The sequence below is a fragment of the Gymnogyps californianus genome, chromosome 20 (assembly GCF_018139145.2).
Source record: "Gymnogyps californianus isolate 813 chromosome 20, ASM1813914v2, whole genome shotgun sequence".
In the NCBI taxonomy this organism is placed as follows: Eukaryota; Metazoa; Chordata; class Aves; order Accipitriformes; family Cathartidae; genus Gymnogyps; species Gymnogyps californianus.
Genome location: NC_059490.1, coordinates 7,077,709 through 7,102,285, shown reverse-complemented (window position 1 = coordinate 7,102,285; position 24,577 = coordinate 7,077,709). Strand labels below are relative to the sequence as shown.

Genomic DNA, 24,577 nt, shown 5'->3' with positions numbered 1-24,577 from the left:
GAAAATCTACCCCTGCAGAGACAGAAAATCTAAAGATACCTAGAACAGTTGAAAAGCCAAAGGTTACCTCGTCTTACTGCTGGGGTAACAAAATTGCCTGCTAAACGGCACTGTTAGACAATTGTATTGCTGTTATCAACTGAATGATTTTGCTTGTAGGAGGCTTTTCCTTTGCCACAGAACAGGCCTGTCTCTTAACCACTGCCTCGGCAAAACTTGTGTAGATGACGGTCTTGCTCTCATTGCAGTTCTAACAGAAACAGTTGTTGGTTCTCTTGCCTCTCCATATTACGGGCATGTACCTGTCCTATTTGCCCAAGATGGGAAAGTTTGCAGTTGGAACAAAGATGAAGCCCAGGTGTTGATGGCTAGAGTTATCGTCAGAACTCCTAGGATGTTGAGTACAAACCCAGCTTTGGCCTAGAATTATAAAAAAGAAGGGTTATTAGTTGAACTGAGTACTTCTTTCCTTCCTTGCTGATTAGGATTGTTTGTACGGTTAGATTTTCTCTTTGGCCTTTTTTCACAACTCCATCAGAACTCCATCAAATTACATTTAAGCTGGTTTTCTTCACAAATATAACTTGTATTAGGGGAAAATGAGTTTCCATTGGATAAAACTCTTAAACTAGAAGTCCTGAAATCCTTTTAATCCACTTATGCAGGACTTTCTCTTCTGACCTGGCATCTGTCTCTTAATGTTATTTTGGATTTCTTCTTGGATCAATTATAAATTAGAAAAGTTATCAAGAGACATGGCATCCTTGTCCTTCCTTCCTTAACATAGTGAGAAGGGGCATCAGGGCAGCCTAGTGAGATGTGCTAGGCTTTTCCGTAGTCCCTGCAGAAGGACCGTCCAGATGAGAGGACCCTTTGACATCCTTATGATCTGCATTTGGGCTTTTCGAACGGTTAGACATTGCCATTTCTCATTGACAGCAAGCTCTTGTTGGAACATCTTCAAGAGGCCTTGGCTGTTCTTTAAAAGCTCAATAGCATCTTTATAAGGCTCTGAGTATATATTAGAGTCAGTGTGGCCCTTTATTCATTCACACATGTATGTTCTTCTTTCCATTTGACATAAGCTGAGTACAGTGAGTTTTCTAACACTCTTCCAAGAAGAACCAATATTAGAAAAAAGAAAGATCAAAACTAGTGATGAAAATTCTGAAAATAATGTGCTTTTGCTCACCATATCTATAACCTTGAGTTGTCCATATGAGAAGACAATGGCGTTAGGAGGAGTGGCCACTGGGAGCATGAATGCCAAGGACGCAGAAAGTGTACAGGGCAGCATGACATAGAGTGGATTGAGGCAGATCGCTTCAGCCTATGCAAGAAGGGAGAGCAAAGGTGATGGTTTCAATATACAAAAATGCATAGAAATCTTTTGGCAGAAGACTGATTGTATTTGTCCGTGTCAGAAACCACGTTCTTTCACAAACACTGCAGCCACTCATATTTTGGTTCTGCTTTAGAAACTTCTAGCCAATGTCTTTATGTAGCAAATGCAAGAATGGATTTTGTGGTTAGTGCTTTGTGTTCCTGATTGTGGAATCTGATCACTGCTGCAGTATAAATTAATAATAATAGTTGTATTCAACTCTAAAACCAGGCAAAAATGTAGAGTGGCTTCAAACTGGTTAAGAACAAAATTAAATTATCAGAGGAAACAGGGTAGCCCAAGCTCTGAAGCTGAGTTTAGGGGTTAGCTGGAGTCTGTGGCCTATGCAAAAAGATTTTGGTGGAGCTTATTCCAGTTTCTATCTGGAACCAGCTTTTCACGCTGCAGAACTGTGTCTACCCCAGCAACAGGAATCTCCTGTGGAAATGCAAAAGTCTGAATTAGGTCATAGAGCTTGACTAATGCTATCACCTTCAGAGACTTCTGGAAGGCTAGTGGTCGGAGTGAAATACAGTAATGGAATGTTGCAGGGAAGCAAATGCTGCTGCTGTTGCTGTCTCTATGCAGAACAAATAGGAAAAAACAAGTACAGCTGGCAGTGACCTCATAAGGTTGTTTAGGCCAGAAGGCAAAGTCTAATATGCCAATGAATTTAATCCCTTTACTTTTCACCAGCAATGATTTTAGAAAGGTTGAACTAAGCACAGTGTGTGTGAATATATATGCATGCACATACATATATGTATATTTTAAGTCTTGTATTCCTGATCGGATACACAAACCAGTGCTTGGCTATGTCAGCCAGTTAGTTTTTATAATTGAGCAGATGTATGCTTGGAGAAGAGTTGAAAGCTGTTCTTATAAGAGTATTTTGAAACACTGGAACTTACCATTGAAGCCAGAATAGGGAGAAAGAGGGTAGTGGTGGCCACGTTGCTGGTGCATTCGGTGAACGTGGCAATAAGGAGACACAACAGGAGAGCAATCGCTGGATGAGGGATTTGCTGCAGGGGAGTCAGTTTGCTACCTAACCATGAAGACAGACCAGATTCCTGTAACAGAGGAAAGAGGTCTGTCAAGATAGTAGGCTGGAGGAGAAATAGCCACATCACAGTCCAATTACATTTCTCATACCAATTCTACCTTCCCTTCTTATAGGAGTTCTCATACAAACTGCTTTCTGTAGAAAAACATGTAAGAGGCAATGCTCATAGACACAATAATTCGGTAGGTTAAAAAAGAATGTGCTTTCCTTCCAAAAAATGTGAAGGAAGAAGATACTACATTTACAGTACATTATTGACAGCAAATAATTATTTCTCTGTTCAGGCCATTAGTTGTACATGATCAATATTCAGGGCTTTTTTTTTAATTTAAACAAAGATCTTTGAACTCACTTTCTAAAATAATTTCGTATATCTTAGCAGATATTCTAGCGATTTAATGTAATTTCATCACATTGGCTGAGATCTTGATCAACTATCTGAAGCTTTTCATACCTTTCATCCTTCTCAGTCACTGGACAATACCAGCATCTTCCCTATCATTCTGGGCTGTAGTTTGGGCATCATTATTATTCAGCTGTTCTCAAGAGAACATATCCTAACTGTGCCTGTCTTGCTGCTTCATGCATTATGGCCTAGCTTTCTTACTGGTTTTGCAACCATCATTCTTCTTCATGTCCTCCCTGTTTCATGTCTTGGTTACTTCAGCCTGTCTCTTCTGACATTGAAAAGTGCTATCTCACAGGAGGGCTGGAATCTATCTTGAAAGGACTAGTCTAATACCCTGTCTTAGGGCAGGATTGGCTCTACCTAAATTATTACTGATAGAAGTTTTTCAAACTTTTTGTTAAAAATCTCTAGCAATGATGTTTCCAAAATCTCCCCAGATAATTTTTTCAAGTGCTGAACTATCTTTACAGTTGGACCATTTTCCTACTGCTTAACCTAAATCTCCTTTGCTGCAATTTAAGCCCTTTAGCACCATCAGAATATAAAGAACTATACTACCTTTCTGCAGCAGCTTTTATGTATTTGATGGCTTATTCTAGAATAAATTAATGTAATTTCTTGAATCTTTCCTTTTCCAAACATGTTTCCCATTCTTACTACCTTCCTCTAGACTTTCTTCATATAGCCCGCACGTTGTTGAAGACTGATATCCAAAACTGAATACATTACTGTACCTGAGGACTTACCAGTCCTGAGTGCAAGGATTATATTTTACATGTCTTATGTATGATGGTCCTACTTATAGTTTCCAGTTATTTGCTTTTTTCTCAGTAGCAATATAATAATATTGACTAGAATAAGGCGTATGAGCAGCTTTAAAACTTATCCAGTCATTTCCACATCTTGCATTTGTGATACTTGGTTATTTCTTCCTATTTCCCATATTAAGTTGCATCCTTGTTTTCTAGAAACACTTTTACAGGTCCTTGTGATCTTTGAATTCTAAACTAGTATTTCCAGGCACTTGAAGCCTTTTCCAATTTGTTTATTGTCTATAGATTTAATAAATGTATTGTCTGTTCCATCATCTAAGTCATTACTGAAAAATAATTTGTAGCACTGGACTCCTGGCAGATGCCTGCAGAAGTACATCAGTACATCCTTCAGTCTGACAGCCAGACATTTTTATCAGCTCCTGAGTGTTCTCTAGCTAGCTCTACATTTGTCTTCTAGTAGTTTAATTTAAATCATATTTCCATAAGTAGTTTGAAATAGTTTGGAGACCCATCCTGGGCACATTATCTCCTCATGCATGCCACATCAATTAAGTTTTATTTAATAGAACCTTTAATGTATTGGGGTAGTTTCTTAATCATCCACTTTCTAGAAACACAGTTAATCATGCTGCCTTGATTGGTAGTACCATCCCAGTTGCATAGGCAACAATAAAGTTTTGTTCTAATCACAGGACTCCTCCTAAGGATGGTGAAGGCTGTCCTACTGCCGCTCACTGAGGAAGTGCGCGTTTGGTGCTACCAGCGTGCCCTCTTGTGTTCTGGGAGAGCATGCATGAAAAGCAAGATGGAAAACACCCAGGAAGACACAAATACCAGGTAAGCAGAGGAATGTTACCTCACTGCCTTTGGCTAAGGCAAAGCCACCTCCCAGCAGAAACACAATGTTCCATGGCATTTTCTGGTGAACTACTTTCCAGTCCAGGAGAGCTGGAGGTGCTCGGATCTTTGACTTGCTGCCTAAAATCCAAAAAGATTTTGTAAGTCATGTTACATTCTCCAAAGAAAGGAGGACTTCTTGGTGGGAGGTGAGTTTATCTGAACATCAGAAAACACTTCTGTCAGCAAGATCGAGTAGACTGTGGAATTATCTCCTAAAGCAAATGACGAGAGCCTCATCAGCAAAGGTTTTAAAACTTGACTTGCAAAAATACTAATGAATGATCTGTAGCTGCTCCAAGAGGTATAGTAGAATACAGGTAAGAGTGAGTTGGAAGTATGGCAACATATCTGCAGAACTGTATGTGTTTCTGTTAAGTCATGTATTCTCTCCTGAAGACTCCAGCTTCAGAAGCTTTTACATATGTGTATACTAGTGTCTGGAACACTGCTGGGGTAAGAGTTTCCTACTTAGTTAAATTACAAGAAACAGAGAACTTTTATGGGATATATGCCTTGCCTAGCCTAAAGCATACAGTTATAGCTATGCAGGAAAAGCCGTTTGAAATCTTGTTTAATGTTTGAAATTTCCTTTGTAAATCTACAATGTAAAACTTCCCGTGTACCTATTCTGACAGTTGATCTTTGATGCCTTCAATAAACTTACCTGTTTGTTGTTTGTCTGTGTCATTGTTAGAAATGTTGGAAGGGATGATGAACAACAAAACTGAAATGAAGATGGCAACTGTAGCATCAGTGACATAGCTGCAATAGATCAGTCAGATATTTAGTCTGGCTGTGTTTTCATTTTTATCAAGTCTAGCCTACCTCATTTTTACTCAAAGTGAGGAGAAGAAGTGGTGATACCTTGTATCATTTTTGTTGAAAAGAACTGTTGCCCAACCTGGTATGAAACCAGGGTCTCTTGTAAACCAGAGCAGTACCAGTAGTATGAAGAGGATCAAAACTGCTATTTCTGCAAATTTCATTGAGCCCAATTTCTTGGTCTCTTCCTTGATAACATCATAGGCCCGTTGCTCCTTAGCCTTGGCAGAGGCATTTGCAGCACAACCAAAATTCTTCTGAAAACTAGAAAAAAATGGACAAGAAATATCAGAGAAATTTGCCAGATATCCTCAGAGTTAAGAATCCAAATTTTACACTCAGTCATATTGTCTTTTAGATATATGTATTTATATATGCATATATAAATTATATATATATAACTATCATAGCATCAGCAGCCATAGGTGTTGGATAGTAACTTCATTGTACTGTGTACTGCCAAGATGATCAGAAAGAAGCTTCCTACCCCTAAAAGCTCGTGACCTAAATATAAACAGGCATGCTATCTGGACAAATGGGGAAATAATGTCAATGTTAGTGTGACTGACAAGGCTATATGATCACCAGGAAGTAAACAGTTGCCAAGCTTTTTAAAATTACAGAAAAGGAGAATTTTAAAAGAGGAATTTGAAGACTGAAGTACCATTGCGGGTATTGCAGAGCTCTTTCCATTTAAAAGAAAGGAGGTTGGGCATAATACAAGTGTGATAGGCTAAGTGTTAAACAGGTAGGTAACGCAAGCCGGTTGTATGGGGTGATTAGCATTGGGAACTGGCACAATACTAATCCTCTAGGTCTGTAGCAACTCTCGTCACAAAGGTCTTGACCGGCTATATGTAGAAATCAGTTTCCTGATTTGAAGCACAACAGTCTTTCAGGACATGAAAGCAATGCTGCATAACAGGTTATATGCAGTTATAACTTCCTGTTGTCATCTACAGAGTATATTTAGCTGGGATTTGATCAGGCTCCTCGGAGAAAAAGTTGCAGCATTTTAACAGCTACTTAGTATGCTGTTCTGGTAGTCTCTGTTGTATGTGAGGACTTTGTCACTTGCTGTCTGACTTTCAAGCATAGGCTCATCAATAAAAGTATCACTTGTGTTACAACATGTAATGAGTACTTGCTAACAGGCCTGTCAGCTGTACTACAGTGTGTAGAGGGTACTTACTTAAAGCCCAAGTACAGTATCTGCAGCCAAATCCACGTCAAAACCAGTAACACGATCATGGTGGGGAAGGCAAAGGAGAACCAAGAGGCAAAGTTGATGATATTGCCATTGTTAGGGAAAAGCCTGTAAAATGTAGATGGCTGTTAGCGTCCAAAATTCTGCGCTCTCTTCTGTAATTAATGATTCAGAGAAGAGGAGGTGCTGTGAGGCCCACTGAGGAAGAGAAGCTAACTTCCCAACAAAGTTACCAAATTGATATTTTCCTTCTCTGTGTTGGCTGGAAGTCAGCTGTAGCAGAATGATGCAGTTTAGTGGGTATGTAATCCCAAATTCAACCAGACTTACTCATCAATTTGTCCTTGCAGTACCAGATTTGGTGTTGTCCCAGTCAGAGTCGCAATCCCTCCAATACTGGCTGAGTAACAAATACAGAGAGACATTCCCTTGCAGAATTTCTTGTGTTTCTCCTCTCGCAGAGTTTCATCTCTCTTTCTGTCCTCCTCGACTGTCAGGACATGACTACTACCTAGGTCCCAAGACAGGAACAAAAGAGTTACAGAAGCTAGATTGGATAGGAAAAGATCTTGCGCCTGCATAATTCAGTATTTCAAGGCTAGAACACAATGGACTCAAAGCTGAAGGAGCCAAATTTCCTCATTTTAAGGGTGGCTTTGTTAATTCTTTGATCTTCCGTCCATTTTCACTGCTTGTCTTCATACAGAGCAGTTTTTCAGAAGAAGAGAAGTTGAAACGTGTGATAAAGTCTGAACATACTGCTGACACTTCTCGGTGAACTAGGGCAATGACTGAACTGCACGTGGAGGGGAGAGAGGCAAGAAGTCAGGGAGGTACAGCAGAGTCAGAGGAGTTGGACTGAAGGTCACTCGTTCTGTACCAGCACCCGACTGCTGGCACTGAGATTTACATTCAGAAACACTGGAGTTGTCTCAAAGATGGGAAGAGGGCAAGACAGCTGGTAAAGAGATATTGTTGCATCATTGTGTATCTTTGGATTAGAAAGATCATTCTAATCCCTAACCTGGCATGAAATAGGCCGGAAATTTTCCCTCGGAAATTCCCTATTATCTCATAAGTTACACAGTAGATAATAATTGAACTAACATAAATATATAGGGAAATATCAAGCCTAATGTAAAGGCTTCAGCTAATGGAGAAGTTCTACATTTTGTTGTTTTATTGATTAGTTATCATTGCTTCATATTTTCAACCTATTTCTAACTTCAGCCAAGTCAGTAGATCTTACTGTGCTTTTGTCTGGTTCATGGAAGAGCCTCATAAATGCTGTCTGATACAGTCAGGATGCTTTAGGTACATTCTCCTTTTAGAATTTACTAGCGACTATAATGACGGTGAAGAAGGCATCAGGTCATCCTCCATTATCGTAAAGGGAAAACCACCCGTAACCCACTCACCTTTTTCCTCTGTTTCTTTGGGGCTACCTGGTTTAGTTGACTCTTCCTGCAGTTCAAAGGCTTTATTGATGTTTTCAGATGCTTGGCCAGCTGTGCTAGACTCCATTTCTGACTTGTGCAACTGTTCCAACACTGCTTGTGCTATTGGGACCATCATGGCAGTGGTGGCGGTGTTGCTGATCCACATCGACAGGAAGGCGGTCACAATCATGAAACCCATGAGCAGTCTGAAATGAAAAGGTTTGAAAAAGTCGGTTCAGAACTCAGCACTGCAATGCCCTTTTTTTGTTACAAAGCTTTGGTTACAAATGCTAGGTTTGGACAATGCTTAGCAATTCACACCTAGCACTGCCTCTTACCCTAGTCTGCTTTGTGAATGACACAGTAAGATTTAACGTAAATTTTTCTTTTTGCAATTTCAGCCAATTGTGCTTTTACATTCTTATGACTAGGAAAGTGGAAGCTGGTATCTTGGAGCAAACAGTTTATCTAGTCAGTATCCTGCTTATTCTGCATGCTTCCGAGGAAGACATACCATCTCGATAACACATGTTAATGTATTATAATATATTTTGAAGAGGAATTGCAAGCTGAATTTGATCCCAAATGGCAATCAGTTTAAGCCATGAGGAAGATGATCTCTTTTTTTTGTAATTTTATCCCACCTGTATTATTTAAGATTCTCTTCTTACTCATATAAAATTCTAATCCTTGTTTCAGTATTGCCCTGTTATTTGTCTCAAAATTATTCTTTAGATGAGATGTAGATTATATATTAGATGAAAAGAGCTTTATCTTGTATGTATTTTTATTCTATTGCTTTGTAATTTCCTTCAGTATTCCCTCTTCTTATGATCTGAGACAAATTAAATAGGGCCACGTAGCCTCTGCATAGCTTAAAGTTCTAGTCTGGTAAACGTTTGTTGTTTTCAAAACGAGGATCCCCATATTTTCTCTTCTCTTTGCAATCAGTGTAACAGTTAGAAAGTATATGTTTTCTGTGTTTCAGCTGCAGTCTTTCCTGATTGTCTAAAGCTGTGCTTCTGGCCAAGCCTAGCAGCACCCTTGTCTTTTCAGCATTGACTCTCTTGTTGCTATTTCTCCACCTAAAGCCATTTGGAATTCAGAAAAGAGGCACCAGGTCTGTAACACATCAAAGGATCCCCATTTGCAAGGTTTGCTCAGGCACTAACTCACTTGGACTGTAGAAAAGCATTTGTAGGATATGATTTGCAGATTCACATAGGAGACTACAGGCAACTCTGAGATAGGAACTAATGCCATGAAGTCCTTTATCCCACAGCGTTTTCACGACTGTTACTCACAAGGCTGGTCTGACACCAGTGATAAGCAAGACCCGCAGAGCAACGCGCTTGTGTAGGTGCCAATTCTCAATAGCAATGGCCATCAGCAGTCCCCCAATAAAAAGCATATTGGTGTCCTTCAGGTACTCCTGGCAGACCTGTAACATGGAACAAGGCAGAGAAAAGAAGCCAACAAGAAGCCAATGTTTAGAGAGAAGGCACTTTCTGAGGGAGGATCTTGTCCCAAAGACGTTAGCACGTAGTAACTATGGATTGCATCTAAACAGTGAATTTGCTTTGATTTCAGATTACCAGCTCCACCCAGAGTTCACTCTAGGCTCATGCAAGTTCTGTTCCGTGGAGAGGACAGACAATTCCCTGTGTAACAATAGTGCAATTTTCTCTTCTTTGCACCACACCCTAGAAATCACCTTGGAAATAATCCCGGAATAAGAGAAGCTGACCAATAAATACATAGGCAAACATGTATAGAGTAAGATCTCTTACTGTTGTTGAATCCATGATATTCATTAGTGGGAACAGCAGGACAGGAAAGAGAGCTGTGACAGCCAACGGCAAGGCTTCTGTGCACCAAAACAGTGCCATCACTATGATAACGTAACCACATTGGGCCTCCTGACAGAAGAAGAGGACATGCGATCAGAACAGACTGTACATCTCACTTAGGCTTTGAGAAGGCAACAGCCCATAATTATATTCATTGCCTGATAAAGGGATTTGAGAAAAGGTTATTTTCTTTCTCTCCCGTCTGTCCTCCTACCTATGCAGATCCTAATCAAATGACAAACTATTCAACAACCTTGTCAGAACTGTAAGGAAAAGATGGGGGCCTCCAATGGGGAAAAACAAGAAACTTAGGAAAAGAAATAAACTGATGACTTTGAACCCTTCATGATAAGGAATTGGCAGTTCCTGCACAGACGTCTTGATTTTGTTGATGGTGGTATTTTCTTTTTATATATTTCTGTCTTTGAGTTGCAGAAATAGTTACGGATCCAGTCAAGGTTTCCCACCTGTTTCTCCACACGTTTGAGAACATGGCCCAGATGAACCCCAACTCATTGCAACAGCCTGCATTCCTTGTACTGTAAAAACTTTTATCTATTTTTCATTGGATTTTTAGCTTAGTACAGACTTTGAAAGGCTCCCTGACAAACTGGTCACAGATCAGTTTCAGCTTCCGCTGACTTTGTCTTGTTTCTTTGAAGAAAGTATGATCCCCTATTTCTGAGAAAACTCTTTTTCTGAGAAAACATTGGTTTAGTTCTGCTTTGGACAACCACTCCAAATTTTATATAAAAATATTTAACTCAGTCCCTATACACTAAAATGATTCAAAATAACATGTCCCAACAGATTTTCATATGGCTGGGCTGATGAAGAAAGCAAGGAAAAGCAACATTGCAGGTTACAGTGTTTTCCTCATTTTGGAACTAGCACAATAATGGGTGCCAGCAAATCCAAAGGAAGAAAAAAGCGGTTGTGTGGTCTTGGATCAAGGATGTCCACTAAAATATACTGGACAGTATCAATGAAAATGTAATGATGCTTATTGAGGAAACAACGAAGAGATGGAAATTGTAATGGCTGGATTACAGAGGATTAAACCAAGGAGCTGGAATAATGGCTGGCAGGATCAAACTTGTGATGCTTTAGAACATGCTGAGGACTTCTGAACATGGCATGGAAGTTACAGAGCTGGTGAAGGGAAAGGATGAACAGGGCAGCTGAGTAGTCTGGAGGAAAGAAGAAGATAGCAATCTAGGTGGTAAATTACCAAAGCAGCAGGGTTGGAGAAGTAAAGCTGAAAGAGATTCATGAAGAGATAAAAGGCGCCTTTTTGAGTCTTATTTTTGAATGAGAGCAGTAAGAACCTTAATTATACATCCCATCAAGCACTGAAAGCAATTTTCCATTTTGATGATCCTTTTTCTCCCATTTTTGTTATTAAGGGATGCCAGTGGGTGCCTTTTGAGAGACCCTAGCAGGGCTTTGGAACATATATGATAGGCACAGTGCTATTCTTTTCCAGCTTGCTGTTAACAGCCTCCCAGTAAAAGCTGGAATAAGGCTTTTCACAAAGTCAGTTGTCCTGTAAGGACATTCCTCTGTCTTTAGACAAAATCTTTAGCATTGTTTGCTATCATTTGTAATAGTTTAGTGTCCAGGGCTATGTCATTATAGGACAAGTTAATAGCTCAACAGAATAGAAAAAAGTGAAATTCCACCCTGTAAGTTGTCTGTTTACAACTCTGCATGCCAAGGTACCAGCTTTTCCTGCTTAGCAGTGCCACGACGCACAATTCTAACACAAGAAATCTTCTTAGAGATTGCAAAGGGAAAAGTCCAGGACATTTTAAATTTTTGTGTTGTAGCTGACTACATAGAAACCAGAGAGAGTTATTTTCAAAAAGGAACTGAACCAAGACTGCCGAATCATTCCACAGGCAATACCAAGGACTTACTGTATGGTAACAGTGACTCTAGCAAGTAAGTTTGAACTCGTGGCCTCAGGACAAAAAAAAAAAATATCTCTGGCTACTTAGAACTTTTCTGATCCAGATCTCTTTTAACTTCAGTAACTCTTTTGCCCATGGAAAGTTAACTAGCAAAAAAAGTATGTTTTCTGTTTTTCTTCTTAGTAAGCTTTTAAGTGATAGTTTAAGCTATTTTATTTGCATAGCAAGGGAATAGGAGGACACGCCTGATCAGTTACCGCATTTCACCTCAAGTCAGTGCCACTCTATCATTCTTGCTTGCAATCCTCTGGTCATAGCTCCAAAGTCTCTGATAACGCTCAGAAAAAGAGCTGTGAGGAAAAAACAGCTTTGGGACAGGCTGCACAAAAAGACAGGGAAGAGCTAGCGGAGTGAGGAATGAAGCTTGGCGAAGGAGACTAGAAACTGGGAGTCAGCAGGGATCAGGAGACAAGCTGGCAGGCAGAGACCAGAGGAAAGAGCTAGGACTGGACATACAAAGAGCAGTGACAGGAGAGGTAGATTGGGACTAGCTATTTAATGATGCTGGGACTGTAATAAGAGACCCGAAGACCAGAGATTAGATCTGTCTCTATGAAGAGACTGGGAGTGGGAGACATAAGCCAGAGTGAAGAAGCAGCAGAACGCTGGCAGTCTGCCTGCTCACAGTGCTGTATTTAAACGATCAATGTCTCAGAAATACCTGCCCCACTACTACAGGTTTTTGTAGTTAACTTTTTCTGAAGGAATCCTAAGCAAGGTGTCTTCCAAAACTTGACATTTTAAATTTTAAATCATTGTTTAGAAACATTCTTACAGAAATATGCTAAAAAAAGAGTGAAACATATTATTTTATCCGTATGTATCAGAATGCCCTGTCCATCTGACCAAGAAAAATGCCTCTTCTATCTGGCAACAACAACAAGGAAAAAATTAAAAGAAGATGTGGACTGGATACTTTTAGAAAATCTGAAGGGGGGTTAAAATTGAGCCTTAGATTGTAACTTAGGTTCACACGTATGAGCTTCAGCATAGAAAGTCCTTTGCTAAATCAGTTAGATGCGAAGCAAAAGTTACGAGATCACATGTCACTGAGCTTTCTTCTAGAATATGCAATCACAGATGTCTCTGTTCATCCACCTATGTCCTATTGCTTTTATATTCCCCCATTACCAGTAGTCAAAAGGGTCTTGTCGTGGTTTAACCCCAGCCAGCAACTCAGCACCCTGCAGCCGCTTCCCCCTCCCCCTTCCCAGTGGGGTGGGGAGGAGGAAAGGAAAAACAGTAAAACTCGTGGGTTGAGATAAGAACAGTTTAATAACTAAAGTAAAATAAAATACACTACTAACTAAGAGTAATAATAATTGTAATGAAAAGGAATATAACAAAAAAAAAGAAGTAACACCCAAGAAAAGACAAGTGATGCACAATGCAATTGCTCACCACCAGCTGACTGATGCCCAAGCAGCGATCCGCCCCTCCCGGCCAACTCCCCCCCAGTTTATATACTGGGCATGACGTTCTATGGTATGGAATACCCCTTGGGCTAGTTCAGGTCAGCTGCCCTGGCCGTGCTCCCTCCCAGCTCCTTGCACACCTCCTTGCTGGCAGAGCATGAGAAGCTGAAAAATCCTTGACTTAAGATAAGCGCTACTTAGCAACAACTAAACCATCAGCGTGTTATCAACAGTATTCTCACACTAAATCCAAAACACAGCGCTGTACCAGCTACTAGGAAGAAAATTAACTCTATCCCAGCTGAAACCAGGACAGGTCTGCTCAGAAAAAAAGATATTCAAGCAATAAATGAAGGAAGCGCCTCCGAGAAAGAATCTGTATGTTCTCTTCAGCTCTGTCACTTAAAAGGAACAGCTCCAAGGAGAGATTTGGAGATTTGGCTCTCAAATTCAATTTAAAAAGTTCTTACCTTGGTAGGAACAGCCAGAGGCAGAGGAAGAAACAGAAGGGGTACCAACACTATGATCAGGTATTTCCTGAAGGCTAGGGTCATCTGCAAGAAGCCAGCCATGGTGCTGGAGCTAGCCCAGTGCTGAAAGGCCTGAGCTCTGCTGCTGGAGACTATATAAACACTGGGGAATATTAACCATTGACCTCAGGAGGTTGGGTGTTGTTTTTGGAACTGTAATCGGAGAAAGAAGGAAGAGAACAAAGAAGGGAGGGGACGGCAAAAAAGTGTCAGACCAGGAACTTTCTTAAGACAATCTTTCTAATAACTGGTAAATCCAGGAGAGAATTAACTCCTTGTGGACCAAGTAGGTTTATTAAAAGCATCCTAAAATGACCTACACTTTTTAAAAAGAATATTAATGTTTTGGTCTTTAATAATGCCTTCTTTGAATAGGTACTGTTATTCCTCCTATAAAAAAGAGAAACTGCTCCCTCCATAATAGGCTGAAAATTGTTTTAAAAATGTGGAGTACTGAAAAACACATCTGCATCTGTAATACTCAAATATAGAGATTAGAAACATCTACACAAAACGTTATATACACATCATTGTATTTGCTGAGATATTCTTTGGGTAGCAAAATCCACTAGAGCAGAGCTCCTGTCACCAGATGCCACATCAAGTCCCCATGCAGAAAGGGACTTACAGTCCTCACCACCTGAGAGCAGGGGCACCCGTCTTTGTGCGGTCCAAGGATGACCCTCATGACCGTTCCGTTTCCTTCTACTCAAAGAGCAACGGGGGAGATGTTAGGGTCTGGTCAGAACTCAGTTCCTCCCACACGGCAGCCCAGTATGTTGTAAGAAAGGCTTAGGGCCAAAGAGGGACCCTGGTAACTCTTGCTGACATAGCCTGTTATATCAGTGCATTGGGAAAGACTTGGCTCCAGTGCATCACTTTGCAGACATTGGGCTGGGTTTTTTTTCACCTTTCTGATCTTGCAGGTTTATAGGCACCGCTTTGGTAGCTTGTAGGGTGTATTGGGGGGGAAGAAAAAAAAGAAAAAAACGTGCTACTGGGAAATTACTAGCAATTCTTGTCCCGGTTGCAAGAAAATACAACCAGTGAATGACTTGGTTCTGTAAATATGCAGGAAGGGAACTAAACTTTTTAGTTCCAAAGGGAATGTCTTGTTAATGTCATTTGATGTCTTTATTTGGTAGCTCATGCAAGCACATACTTCAGATAACGATGATAACATTTCCATTTATTGGTATAAATTGTCTCAGCTCTGTTTATAGCTTACTCAAGCAGAGAGAGAGAAAGACAAGCACAGACATTAAGTCATCTGATATCAGCTCCACAAAGAGCTTCTGCTGTTTCTCTCTCTCATCCCTTTTCTGCTGGGGCTTGTTTTCTTTCAATAACGTGCTTATGATTGAAAAACAGTGGGGTTTCAGTTGCCAGAGCTGCAAACTCCTAGCTCTCTTGCAAGCTTGACTTAGGCATATTGCTCACAAGAAACAACATCATGTTACATAGCTGCCAATCCTGAGCTTTAGCATTTCACCCTTGGTACAAAAAGAATGAGAGCAAGCTTCCAAATGAATTCTATTCCCCCACATTTTTGCATCCACTTAATGTTGAATTAGTGTCTGAAAAGGTGCAGTGACAAAATCAGCTGATGGCAAAGTCATTTTCCTGCTTTCTACTCTTATGTCCTAAGGCTGCAATGAAAATCTAAAAGGAAACCTCGTTTTCACATCTCTGTAACACGAAGGTTGGCCTCCAGCTGCAGCCTTGCCTGTGGGGCGTAAGTAACGATGCAGAAGGGCCTCTGCTAACGAATCGCGCCTATTCTTTAGGAGCAGCACGTCCACAGCGCTTCTTCCTGCTGCTACGTGAGTCCTGTCACTTCCAAAGATGCTATAAAAGGGCTCTGCAAGCTGGCCAAAGTGAATGGTTTGTGTCTTCAGGGGGATTTGTTGGAGCTTCACCTGTAGCCCATTAGCACTCCCTCAGTGGTGTCAAAGGAGTGAGGCCAATTTACGTTAACTTGGAACGACTCCAGTTTATATAAACGGATTAATCTAATACTCTGAATTGTGTTCTTTGAATTTAAAGAACAACTTGGTCTTTCCTTACTGATCTGCTCTTCGAGGCAGACCAAACCTAACAGGAAACCTAACAGCACAGCCAAAACCCCTTGCGTGTTACAGTTGATTTTGTCCTTTAGAAGAAGTATTTTCTAATGTGCTGTGAATTAATAGAAGCGATTACACATTGCTGACTACAACATTTCTCAGATCCTAGTGCATTTAAAATGTTGATTATAACTCCTCCTTTGTTTGGAGATAAGGAAAAAAAAAACAGGTTTTAAGGTTAAATGTCTTTAACCATCAACGAAGAAGGCAAGCGGGGTAGAAAGCTCCGCATTTAGCAGGGATGCGACAGCAAGCCCTGTCGCCGGGACTCATTGCGCGTAACCCAACGCAAACGCAGAGCCGATCCCTTCCTCCTTTTGCAGGAGGAAGAGCCGCAGCCCGGCACAAACCGCCCCCGGTTCCCTCCGGGTTGCTGCCGCCTCCCCGGGCGGAGCGCGTCCGCTCCTCCGCCCCTCGCCGCCATGGCCGCCCCGCCGCCGCCGCCGCCGCCGCCGCCGCCTTCCCGCCGCCGCTGCCGGCCGCTGCCCGCCGCCGAGCCGCTCCTCTTCCTGGCCACCCTGTCCCTCGGCCTGCAGGGCCCGCTCGCCACCCAGTACCTCTGGGACCGGCTCGGGGCCGAGCGCGGCTACAGCGGCCCCAACGCCAGCAGCCCCGCCGGCTGCGGGAACGGCAGCGCCGCCGCCGACCCGCTGCGGCAGGTGGGGGAGCGGGGGGGGGGTGGTGGGTGGATAGGTGGGGGTGGGTGGGTGCTGCCGCCTCCCGGGGCGCCTCGGGGCGGTGTTGGGTGCTGCTGGCCCGGGGCCTCAGGTGCCTGTTTCTCTTGCAGGAGGTAGAAGCGCTAGTCTCCCACTGGAACCTCTATATCAACCTGGGAGGCTTCTTCGTTGGTCTCTTCTCCGTGACTCTCTTCGGACCATGGAGCGACAGCGTAGGCCGCCGTCCGGCGCTCATCCTGCCGGCAGTGGGTATGGCCGTGCAAGCGGCCATCTATCTTCTCGTCATGTACCTGCAGCTGCACGTTGCCTACTTTCTCCTTGGACGGGTTTTGAGTGGCCTCATGGGAGACTACAACCTGATCCTGGCCAGCTGCTTCGCCTACGTGGCCGACACCAGCGACAAACGCGCGCGTACATTTCGCGTCGCCGTCCTCGAGGCCTGCCTCGGCATCGCGGGCATGCTGGCCAGCATCGGCGGCGGCCAGTGGCGCAAGGCTCAGGGGTACATCAACCCCTTTTGGCTCGTGCTTGCTGCCAGTCTTGCTGCCGCTCTCTACGCTGCTTTCTGTCTCCAGGAGTCGGTGAAGCAGCAGAAACCAGCCAAGCTGTTCACGCTCAGTCATTACAAGGCTGTCTACAGGCTGTACGTGGCCCCAGAACACCTGAGCTCCAGGCGGAAGCTCGCCCTTTACTCCCTGGCTTTCTTTCTTCTTGTCACTGTACATTTTGGAACCAAGGACCTCTTTGTTTTGTACGAGCTTGGCTCCCCTCTCTGCTGGGCTGCTGACCTCATTGGGTACGGCTCAGCCGCCAGTTACCTGGCTTACCTGAGCAGCCTGGGAGGGCTGCGGCTGCTGCAGCTCTGCCTTGAAGACACCTGGGTGGCAGAGATAGGATTGATCTCCAATATTTCTGGACTGGTGGTGATTTCTCTTGCTACTACAACACCACTGATGTTTACAGGTGATGCTGAATTCTTAAATCCCTATGTCTCGGGCTCTTGGCTTAGAGACGCCAGTAGATGCAGGAGGGCAGCGTGCTTGTGGGAGTTCAAGCACGTGGAGGACGTTCTGCCTCCGTTTCAGCCTGTGTACCAACAAAACTGTGGCTTGCTGACGGCAAAGCTGGCCAAACGCTGAAGCTGAAACTGCAGCCATATAGTTCCTAGAATATTAGGTTTCCCAGAAGCTGTGTTACACTGCAGACACAGGCTAAAGTGCATTATGAGATGCAGGAAGGTGAATTCAGTCTAAATATAGCAGGGAGAAACTGCCTGGAGCTACAGATTTCTGGAATTGACTTTGGAGGCTTTATTTTTCAGCTGAGCTTTCTCTGATGTGCTGTATCTCGCTCACAGGTTATGGGATTCTGTTCCTTTCCATGGCTGCCACTCCAGTCATCAGAGCCAAGCTCTCCAAGCTGGTCAGTGAGACGGAACAGGGTAAGGAGTTAGCCAGTATGCTTAAGCCAGGTCCTGAAACACTGTCTTCTTAGAACACTGAAACCAAACTGCTTTGGGAGTTTAGGACTTCCCTGTCGCCTTTGGACTCCTGTGGGCCTGCATTCACCCTCAGGCCCAGGGCAACATTTTATTTTTTCAGAATAATTGTCATTCATCCATTTACACTTCCTACATTTTCAAGGTGAGGACAAGAGAAGTGAGATGAAAAGTATTGCAGTCAAGCTCAGGAATAGTTCATTCATCCGCCTGTTTGTTTCCAAAACTTTTACAAGGAGCAAGAGTTAAAATGGATTATATAATGAGCAGAAAATAGTGATTTCCCTGACCATGACTTTTTTCTGTAGATCAGTAACAGTGGGAAGAAACCCAGTGTTGTTAGAGGGTTATATCATTGACCATGGTGAAGGATCATGGATAACCCGTAGGAGGAGCATATTTGCCTTTCTTCCAGTAATTTGTTTGGAGAGCTTGCACTTGCTGTTAAGCACTGCATAGGAATGCCTCTGCAGGCAGACAGAGGGGAGGTGGGAATCGAGGTGGGAAATGTCAAAAGGTGACTTTGCACAATTTGTGTTTCTTCTACTAGAATGAAGGTGGCGCACGCTTGATACCAGATTTATGATGCTAAATCTATAAAGTGCAGTCTTCTGCTGTACTTAATGTTTAACAAGCGATAAGATGTGCTTGGCAGTAAACATCTATATAGCCCTGTCTAAAGCATTTACAATCCAGCTGATATACAATATCCCTGATCAGCTCTGGTGATACAAATTCTGGAGGTCAGTAAGGTGGTCCTGGCTACAAAGAAGCTGAGCATGACAGGTTTGGCCTGCCAGGCCAGCACAGTGTGCCTGATCTCTGCTCCCGGCTCTTTGCTTACCACACTTGATAATCAGACACCAGTTTTCTGATGGGAAGTGCAAACCCTTAGAAAGATTCACAGAATCCCACGGAAGGTGATGTGTTAAAGACGTTTGCAGGCAGGGCTGTCTCACCATTAACCTCTTACGTATCTTTTCCAGGTGCTCTCTTTGCTTCTGTTGCCTGTGTGGAAGGGCTGTGTTCACTTGTGGCTACAGGAGTGTTCAACTCTCTCTACCCTGCCAGCTTGCACTTCATGAGGGGATTCCCATTTCTCCTCGGGGCGATAATTCTTCTTATTCCAGCAGCTATTATTGGGTAATTTACTTCAAATTTCTAAACTTTGCCACAGGACCTCTGAAGTGTAATATGAAAAATACTATTTACTTTGCTTAGGATAGAAGCTCACAGTTTTTAAGGCATATATTCAGTTGTGCTTATCAGAGGGTGTTTAGTGCCCCAGTAAGCAGAGGTGCAGGTCCATTTCTTCTGGCATCTGAATCCTAGCGATAAACCTGCAGCCCGAGTAATGTTAGCTGCCGATATTCAAAGTGCTTCAAAGTCTCACTCCACCCTCAGAGTGGAATCCAAAATCTGGAGTTGAATTTGAAAGTCCTCCTTTATGGAAGAGGTGGAGCTCCCTTAGCAGTCTCTCTTCCTGTCGTTTCTTTAATAATTAAAGCAAAAGTTGTGTCATGATAGAAAACAAATCCCCTGGTAAGTCCTGGGAGAGAGAATGTGTTGGGATTTGCGGTAGAAGCGCAACAGCTCCTGGCAGGGTCATTTTGTTCTGTTCCTTTGAAACTTTAAAACTCACTTCATTCAGCAACATCCCAGTGTGCCTTTGTAGGCTCTAACTGTTCTTTCTTTCCTAGGTGGATAGAAATCTGGGACTCAAACCGTGACTACAGTCACTTCTCGGACGCTTCCCTGTCCCCTGCAGATGGCTGAGCAGCAACTTAGCAACAAGGAGTTGGCCAGCTCGGCAGTGTCCATCTGAAGACTGCTCCTTATTCTTCCCTTGAAGGACAGATTAGTGTGGGGGGGACACCTTGCTTGTCCTTACTAATTTCTAAATGCCAAATAGTTGGAAATCATGGCTCTGCCTGCCGGTAGGAACTCGATTTGCAGATGTGAATGCCTCCTTGCCATTGTGTTGGCTCATCTGTCAGAGAAAACCCAAGCGGCCCAAAAGCCAATCAAGAGTAAAAGCTATTGCTGGCTGTTTGCAAGGCCAGTTAGTGGTTTGGGGTTTGGTGGGAAGGGAAGGTTCTGTGGCATGCTTTTAGTGGTGAGAGAGGACTGAATTCTGGTTTAATTGCCAAACACGTTGCCCTCTGAGTACTGCAGTGTGCAGCGGATGAGCTGTCGGTGTGGGTGAGGCCCAGACCAAAGCCTGCAGAGCGAGACTGAAGCAGAGGTACCCAACAGCATGCTGCTGAGGGGAAAGATCTGCGCTCCGAATCAGTGGGTTGTCAATAAAAGTCATACAAATGTGACATGCCAGACTAGGCTCCTGCAGAAATCCTTATGATGAGTGGTACTTTACCACAGGAGTGCTATTGCCGTCCTTATTGACTAAACTAGCTTTAGCTTCGCAAGTTAGAGGTGTCTGAAGGAGAGAATCTAATGCACGAAGTCCTTGTAGTGAGGAGTGCCAGTGGTGTGTCCTGCCTGTCTGTCTGCAGCTCAGCCTGGGATTTCAAAGGTACTTTTGAGAAGTAACAGCTCGTGTGAGAATACTAAGGTGCAAGTAGGCGCCTTAACTGACAGTTGCCCAAACTGATGAAGTTAAGGCTAAAATCGACAAAATTGGGCCTCCCTAGCTGCAGACCCTTACATTATAAATTTGAGGCCCCAACTGTGGTAAGTGTGCCCTAGTGTCATGTGAAATTACCACTGTGCTTACGGCAGAGCCAGAAGCAGTCCTTCCTCATCAGTACGCAGCTCTGTTGGGATGAGCTGGTGTGGGGACAGGATGAGTGTCTTTGGAGATAAAATTATGCCCCAAAATTTTGTGTCAGTGACCTCACTTCTGCTGCCCTTCTCAGGATATATTGATGCCAGCAAGCAAACCCCATGTTCGTGGTACTCATAATTGTTCTTTTCAAAGCATTAACTGTATTGCCTCAATCCTATTTTCTTCAAACTGCCATAAACCAGCAGTTCTGTGTACCTTGCATGGCACACACTGTTCAGATGCATGCAATAATGTCTTTAACTGTGAAATTGCTTAGCAGACGTGGTACTTTCAGAATGAATAAATCCTCCATTCTCTTTTATGGTTCATAAAAAGATAGCTTTTCTTGTACAGGTGTTGATGTCATTTGTCCTTGCCTCGTTCTGTGCTCCTCTCCATTATTTTCGTGCTTCTTCCTTTATTGAAGACTGCAGTAAAGAAGCAGCAGCAGGAAGTTATCTGCCTTGTGGAGAATGAGCGTGTGAGAGTCCTGAGTCAGGAAAAATGCAGGTTTGGGACTTGCAAGCAGCCAAAGCTTGCTTTTCCTGAACACCGGAGTAAAGCTTGCGGGAGTGCTTAGTCTGCAACCTGTCCTTCAATATGCAGCAAATGTGAAATGCTTATATACAGCTTTGTTCCCTGTTGGTTAGGAGTTTGTGATAAAAGCAGGAGAATTGGGGAGGAGAGAAGCGGGAGGTGAAGTAAGGAGGCTTTAAGGACTTGGTGTTATGCCACTTGATCCATGTAGTTATGCCAGTGGACACAGCAGGAGTTACATGTCTGATTGACGGGCTAAGCCCAGAATTAGCCTCCCTGAGGAACAGGGCATGCTGTGAGTATTGCATTAGATGTTTGTAGCTGAACCGATTGTGAAGTCCTCTGTACCAACAGACTCCATGGATGCCAATGCTAGCAGCTGCTCAGTGTTGTGCGGTGAAGTGAAACTTGTGTACTGGCTCTGCTTTCCTGTTTGTGTCAGTGTGCTTGCAAAGGAGAAATTCAATAGGAACTATTATGCTTTATTAAAAAAATTAAAGTTTTTCTAGGCTGTCCTCCAAGAACTACAACCATGAAGTGAATACGTGATCCATGCATCGTGACTGTGGGCAGCAGGTGGAGAGTCCCTGGGGATGCAGTGAGCTACATCGGTCCATGCAAAGATGGGCGTGAAGTGTGGGTCCCCACAGAGAACGCTGCCTGGAGAATGTCAGTTCTGCTGCCCCTTCAGAGGCTGAGAAAGCATGATGGCAAGAGAGAGCAAGTGTGAGAAGGCTGCAGGGAGAGAAGCATGTGACACAAACAGAAAAGAGGTGGGGATTTAGAGTGTAAACCGGATTTATTAATAATGTCTGATAGAACAACTTTAAGCACGTTCTGACATGACATAGCAAAGGAATAAGGAAGGGTGAGAACAGAAGGATTCATTTCCTTGAGACTGCTCAGACTGGAAGGGGCTGGGTGTGGGATGTTTTGTCAAGAGCAGGGTGAGTTCACTGAGGGGAAGATAACTGAATGATGGGGAAACAGGAGGAGTCACAGTCTGGGCAGCTGAAGCATGAGATAGGATCTCATTGCAGGTGAGACACCTAAGCTGTAGAGAACAAGTGAATCTCTGCATTGAATGGTGGGTGAGGAGGTTAATTGCTAGAGAGCTCCTGGGAAACAAGACGTGCTAATCTTCCTGTGTACTATTGTAGGGAGAAAAATCCTTAGGACTGTTTGTGTGGGACTCCTTCAGTGGCCATGGAGGCCTTGACATTCAATCAGTTACTCAAGACTTTTCCCTGAAGCAGCTCACAAGTGGCTCTTATCCTTTGGCAGATTCACCTTTGGGCTTATCTGCTGGCTTCCTTGTATTTAACCTGGAGATTAGAGAGATTCTATTTCTGATGAATGCTGGGCAGATACAGTTATTAACCTTTCACTGGAGAGCAAAGATGCCATTAACTGTGAGCTGATAACAACTATCCATAAAGCTGTGATTAAGCACCAGAATTTAACTTTCTTTTTTTCCCCTCAAATGTTCATGGATCTAAGCCAAAAGGAAATGTGTTTGTGTTCCTGCCAGTTAGGGCAGACAGCGAGGCTTCGGGGAGAGCCAGAAGGACAAGGTGGCTGAGACTCCTTATTACCTCCTGAAAGAGTTCACTTATCTTGAGCAGGGACAGGCAGAGGAGCTTGCTTCTTCTGCAGGGTGGTGCATCAGCCTGGTCTCCAGAGCGTCAGGGCAGGCCGGTGTTCCCTGGGCATGGCTTGCTCTTCCTCCCGTCTGTGCTCTCAACAAGGATGTCTTTTTGCATTATTCACTTTGCTCCGCGTCAGAAAAGACAAACTCAGGTAGGAGCTGCAATTTCTGGTCCTAATTGCAAAATGCCGTGTTGTTGAGAACCCGCTCACCCTCCAAGCAGCTGTGAGAAGCGGGACGAGGCTGGGAGTGCAGAATTCAGGGGAGATGTGTCAGGGTGCCCGTGGGTCCTCACCCGCAGTGTTAGCAGCTGGTGCTGCCAGTCCGGCTCCCAGCCGGTGCTCACACCTAGCAGCCTCCGCCTGCCCTTTGCATCGGCTTCGCTCTTTCCTGACATTTCAAGGTGAGTAGCTGCAAAAAGACCTAGTGGGTGTTGAGAAGAGGTCGGTAGAAAGAAACAAATGCTACTTGGTATTGCATCCAGCAGAGAGCAGGGACAACCCTGAGCCTGAGAAGCTTAGCCAGGGCTGTCAGGAGTAAGTGGTAGTCAGCAGAGAGATACGCCAGCTCCTGTTTGAAGGCACAGACCACGGAAGATCTGCTGTGGAGCACCAACAACAGAATAAAATACAGCCGCTGTATAATAACTCCACAAGTACAGTACGGCAATTAGCATCTTCCATATCTGCGTGGATATATGTTTTCCAGAGTCACAATCCGGCCTTCTATGCTGTGTAAGTATAGACCTGATAAAGTGGTAAAGCTGAGACATCAGACCGAGGGAAGGGGGTTGTTTTAAAAGCACTTTTTGCAAAGACCCTGCGGAAACTTCACGTGATATAAATCCAGACTTCCATCGCTGGAGTTAAGAGCACAAAGTGGTTTTGCAGCATTAGGAGGTGAAAGGCCCCCAAGGAGGGAGCGAGCTCATGTGATAAAGGGACATTACTGGGAAAGAGAAAGCTTCTGCTGAGCGGTTTAGAAGGCCTCTGTGTGTTATCTTTCCCAAACACGAGGATTTCGTTAGGGCTTAGCTTTTATTTGCCCTTTCCTGCTCTCAGCTTCTGACCGCAACAATACTCCCAGGGCGCACAGCAGAGGCCATACGATGCTTATGGACCGTTCCCTCTCGACTGCTCTTCTCTCTCACGTGTCCTCTTGCGATGTACCCCTCACCAATTCCCCAGTTTTCGGTCCTCAGAAGATCCCTCCTCTTCGGACATGTTTCTGGGGGAAGCTGCAGCCATTTGCGGGGGTCTGGACACTGTCGGTCTCCCTCGCACCCTCCACATTGCGAGAGGTGTAGCCTGCGTGTCCTGCCTCCCCAAGGGAGGATGAGGAAGACAACTCATCCATCCCAGAGTCCACCCTGGCTTGGCTCGCCAGGCACCGTAGAAGTGAGTACTGGCCTTGTAGAGCCAGGGGCTTGCATTTGGAGGGTGAAGGGGGGCTAACGAGCCAAGGCCTCATCTCAAGCCAGGGTACTAAGATGGGGAAAAAACTAGAGGGAGAAATTTGGCCCCACATAAAAAGGG

At 43.8% G+C, this 24,577-nt stretch overlaps 2 protein-coding genes across 2 annotated transcripts; one reads left to right on the top strand and one right to left on the bottom strand.

Annotated features, from left to right (window-relative positions):
• Positions 1-288: 288 nt before the first annotated feature.
• On the bottom strand, positions 289-9,907 carry SLC13A2 (solute carrier family 13 member 2). The gene is made up of 11 exons (XM_050908882.1): positions 9,794-9,907; positions 9,308-9,444; positions 7,983-8,209; positions 6,895-7,075; positions 6,550-6,672; positions 5,400-5,621; positions 5,200-5,297; positions 4,492-4,613; positions 2,296-2,457; positions 1,193-1,330; positions 289-420 (listed from the first exon to the last, which is right to left on the bottom strand). The coding sequence occupies exons 1-11, from the start codon at positions 9,890-9,892 to the stop codon at positions 289-291; spliced, it is 1,641 nt and encodes a 546-aa protein (XP_050764839.1). The 5' UTR covers positions 9,893-9,907.
• A 4,474-nt stretch (positions 9,908-14,381) lies between these two features.
• SLC46A1 (solute carrier family 46 member 1) lies at positions 14,382-21,174 on the top strand. The gene is made up of 7 exons (XM_050909198.1): positions 14,382-14,552; positions 15,559-15,648; positions 16,221-16,556; positions 16,685-17,537; positions 17,932-18,015; positions 19,059-19,215; positions 19,773-21,174. Exons 1-7 carry the CDS (start codon positions 14,382-14,384, stop codon positions 19,846-19,848), a joined length of 1,767 nt encoding a protein of 588 aa, XP_050765155.1. The 3' UTR covers positions 19,849-21,174.
• The last annotated feature ends 3,403 nt before the right edge of the window (positions 21,175-24,577 follow it).

Excerpts from the sequence above, each read along its gene's own strand:
- SLC13A2 (XM_050908882.1), bottom strand. The coding sequence starts at position 9,892 with ATGGCACTGTTTTGGTGCACAGAAGCCTTGCCGTTGGCTGTCACAGCT. Across the intron at positions 9,445-9,793 it reads ATATCATGGATTCAACAACA|GTCTGCCAGGAGTACCTGAA; the intron begins GTAAGAGATCTT and ends TCCATGTTACAG. Across the intron at positions 421-1,192 it reads AACTCAAGGTTATAGATATG|GCCAAAGCTGGGTTTGTACT; the intron begins GTGAGCAAAAGC and ends TTATAATTCTAG.
- SLC46A1 (XM_050909198.1), top strand. The coding sequence starts at position 14,382 with ATGCAGAAAGGGACTTACAGTCCTCACCACCTGAGAGCAGGGGCACCC. Across the intron at positions 15,649-16,220 it reads GGCTCTGCAAGCTGGCCAAA|GAGGAAGAGCCGCAGCCCGG; the intron begins GTGAATGGTTTG and ends CTCCTTTTGCAG. Across the intron at positions 16,557-16,684 it reads CCGCCGACCCGCTGCGGCAG|GAGGTAGAAGCGCTAGTCTC; the intron begins GTGGGGGAGCGG and ends TTTCTCTTGCAG.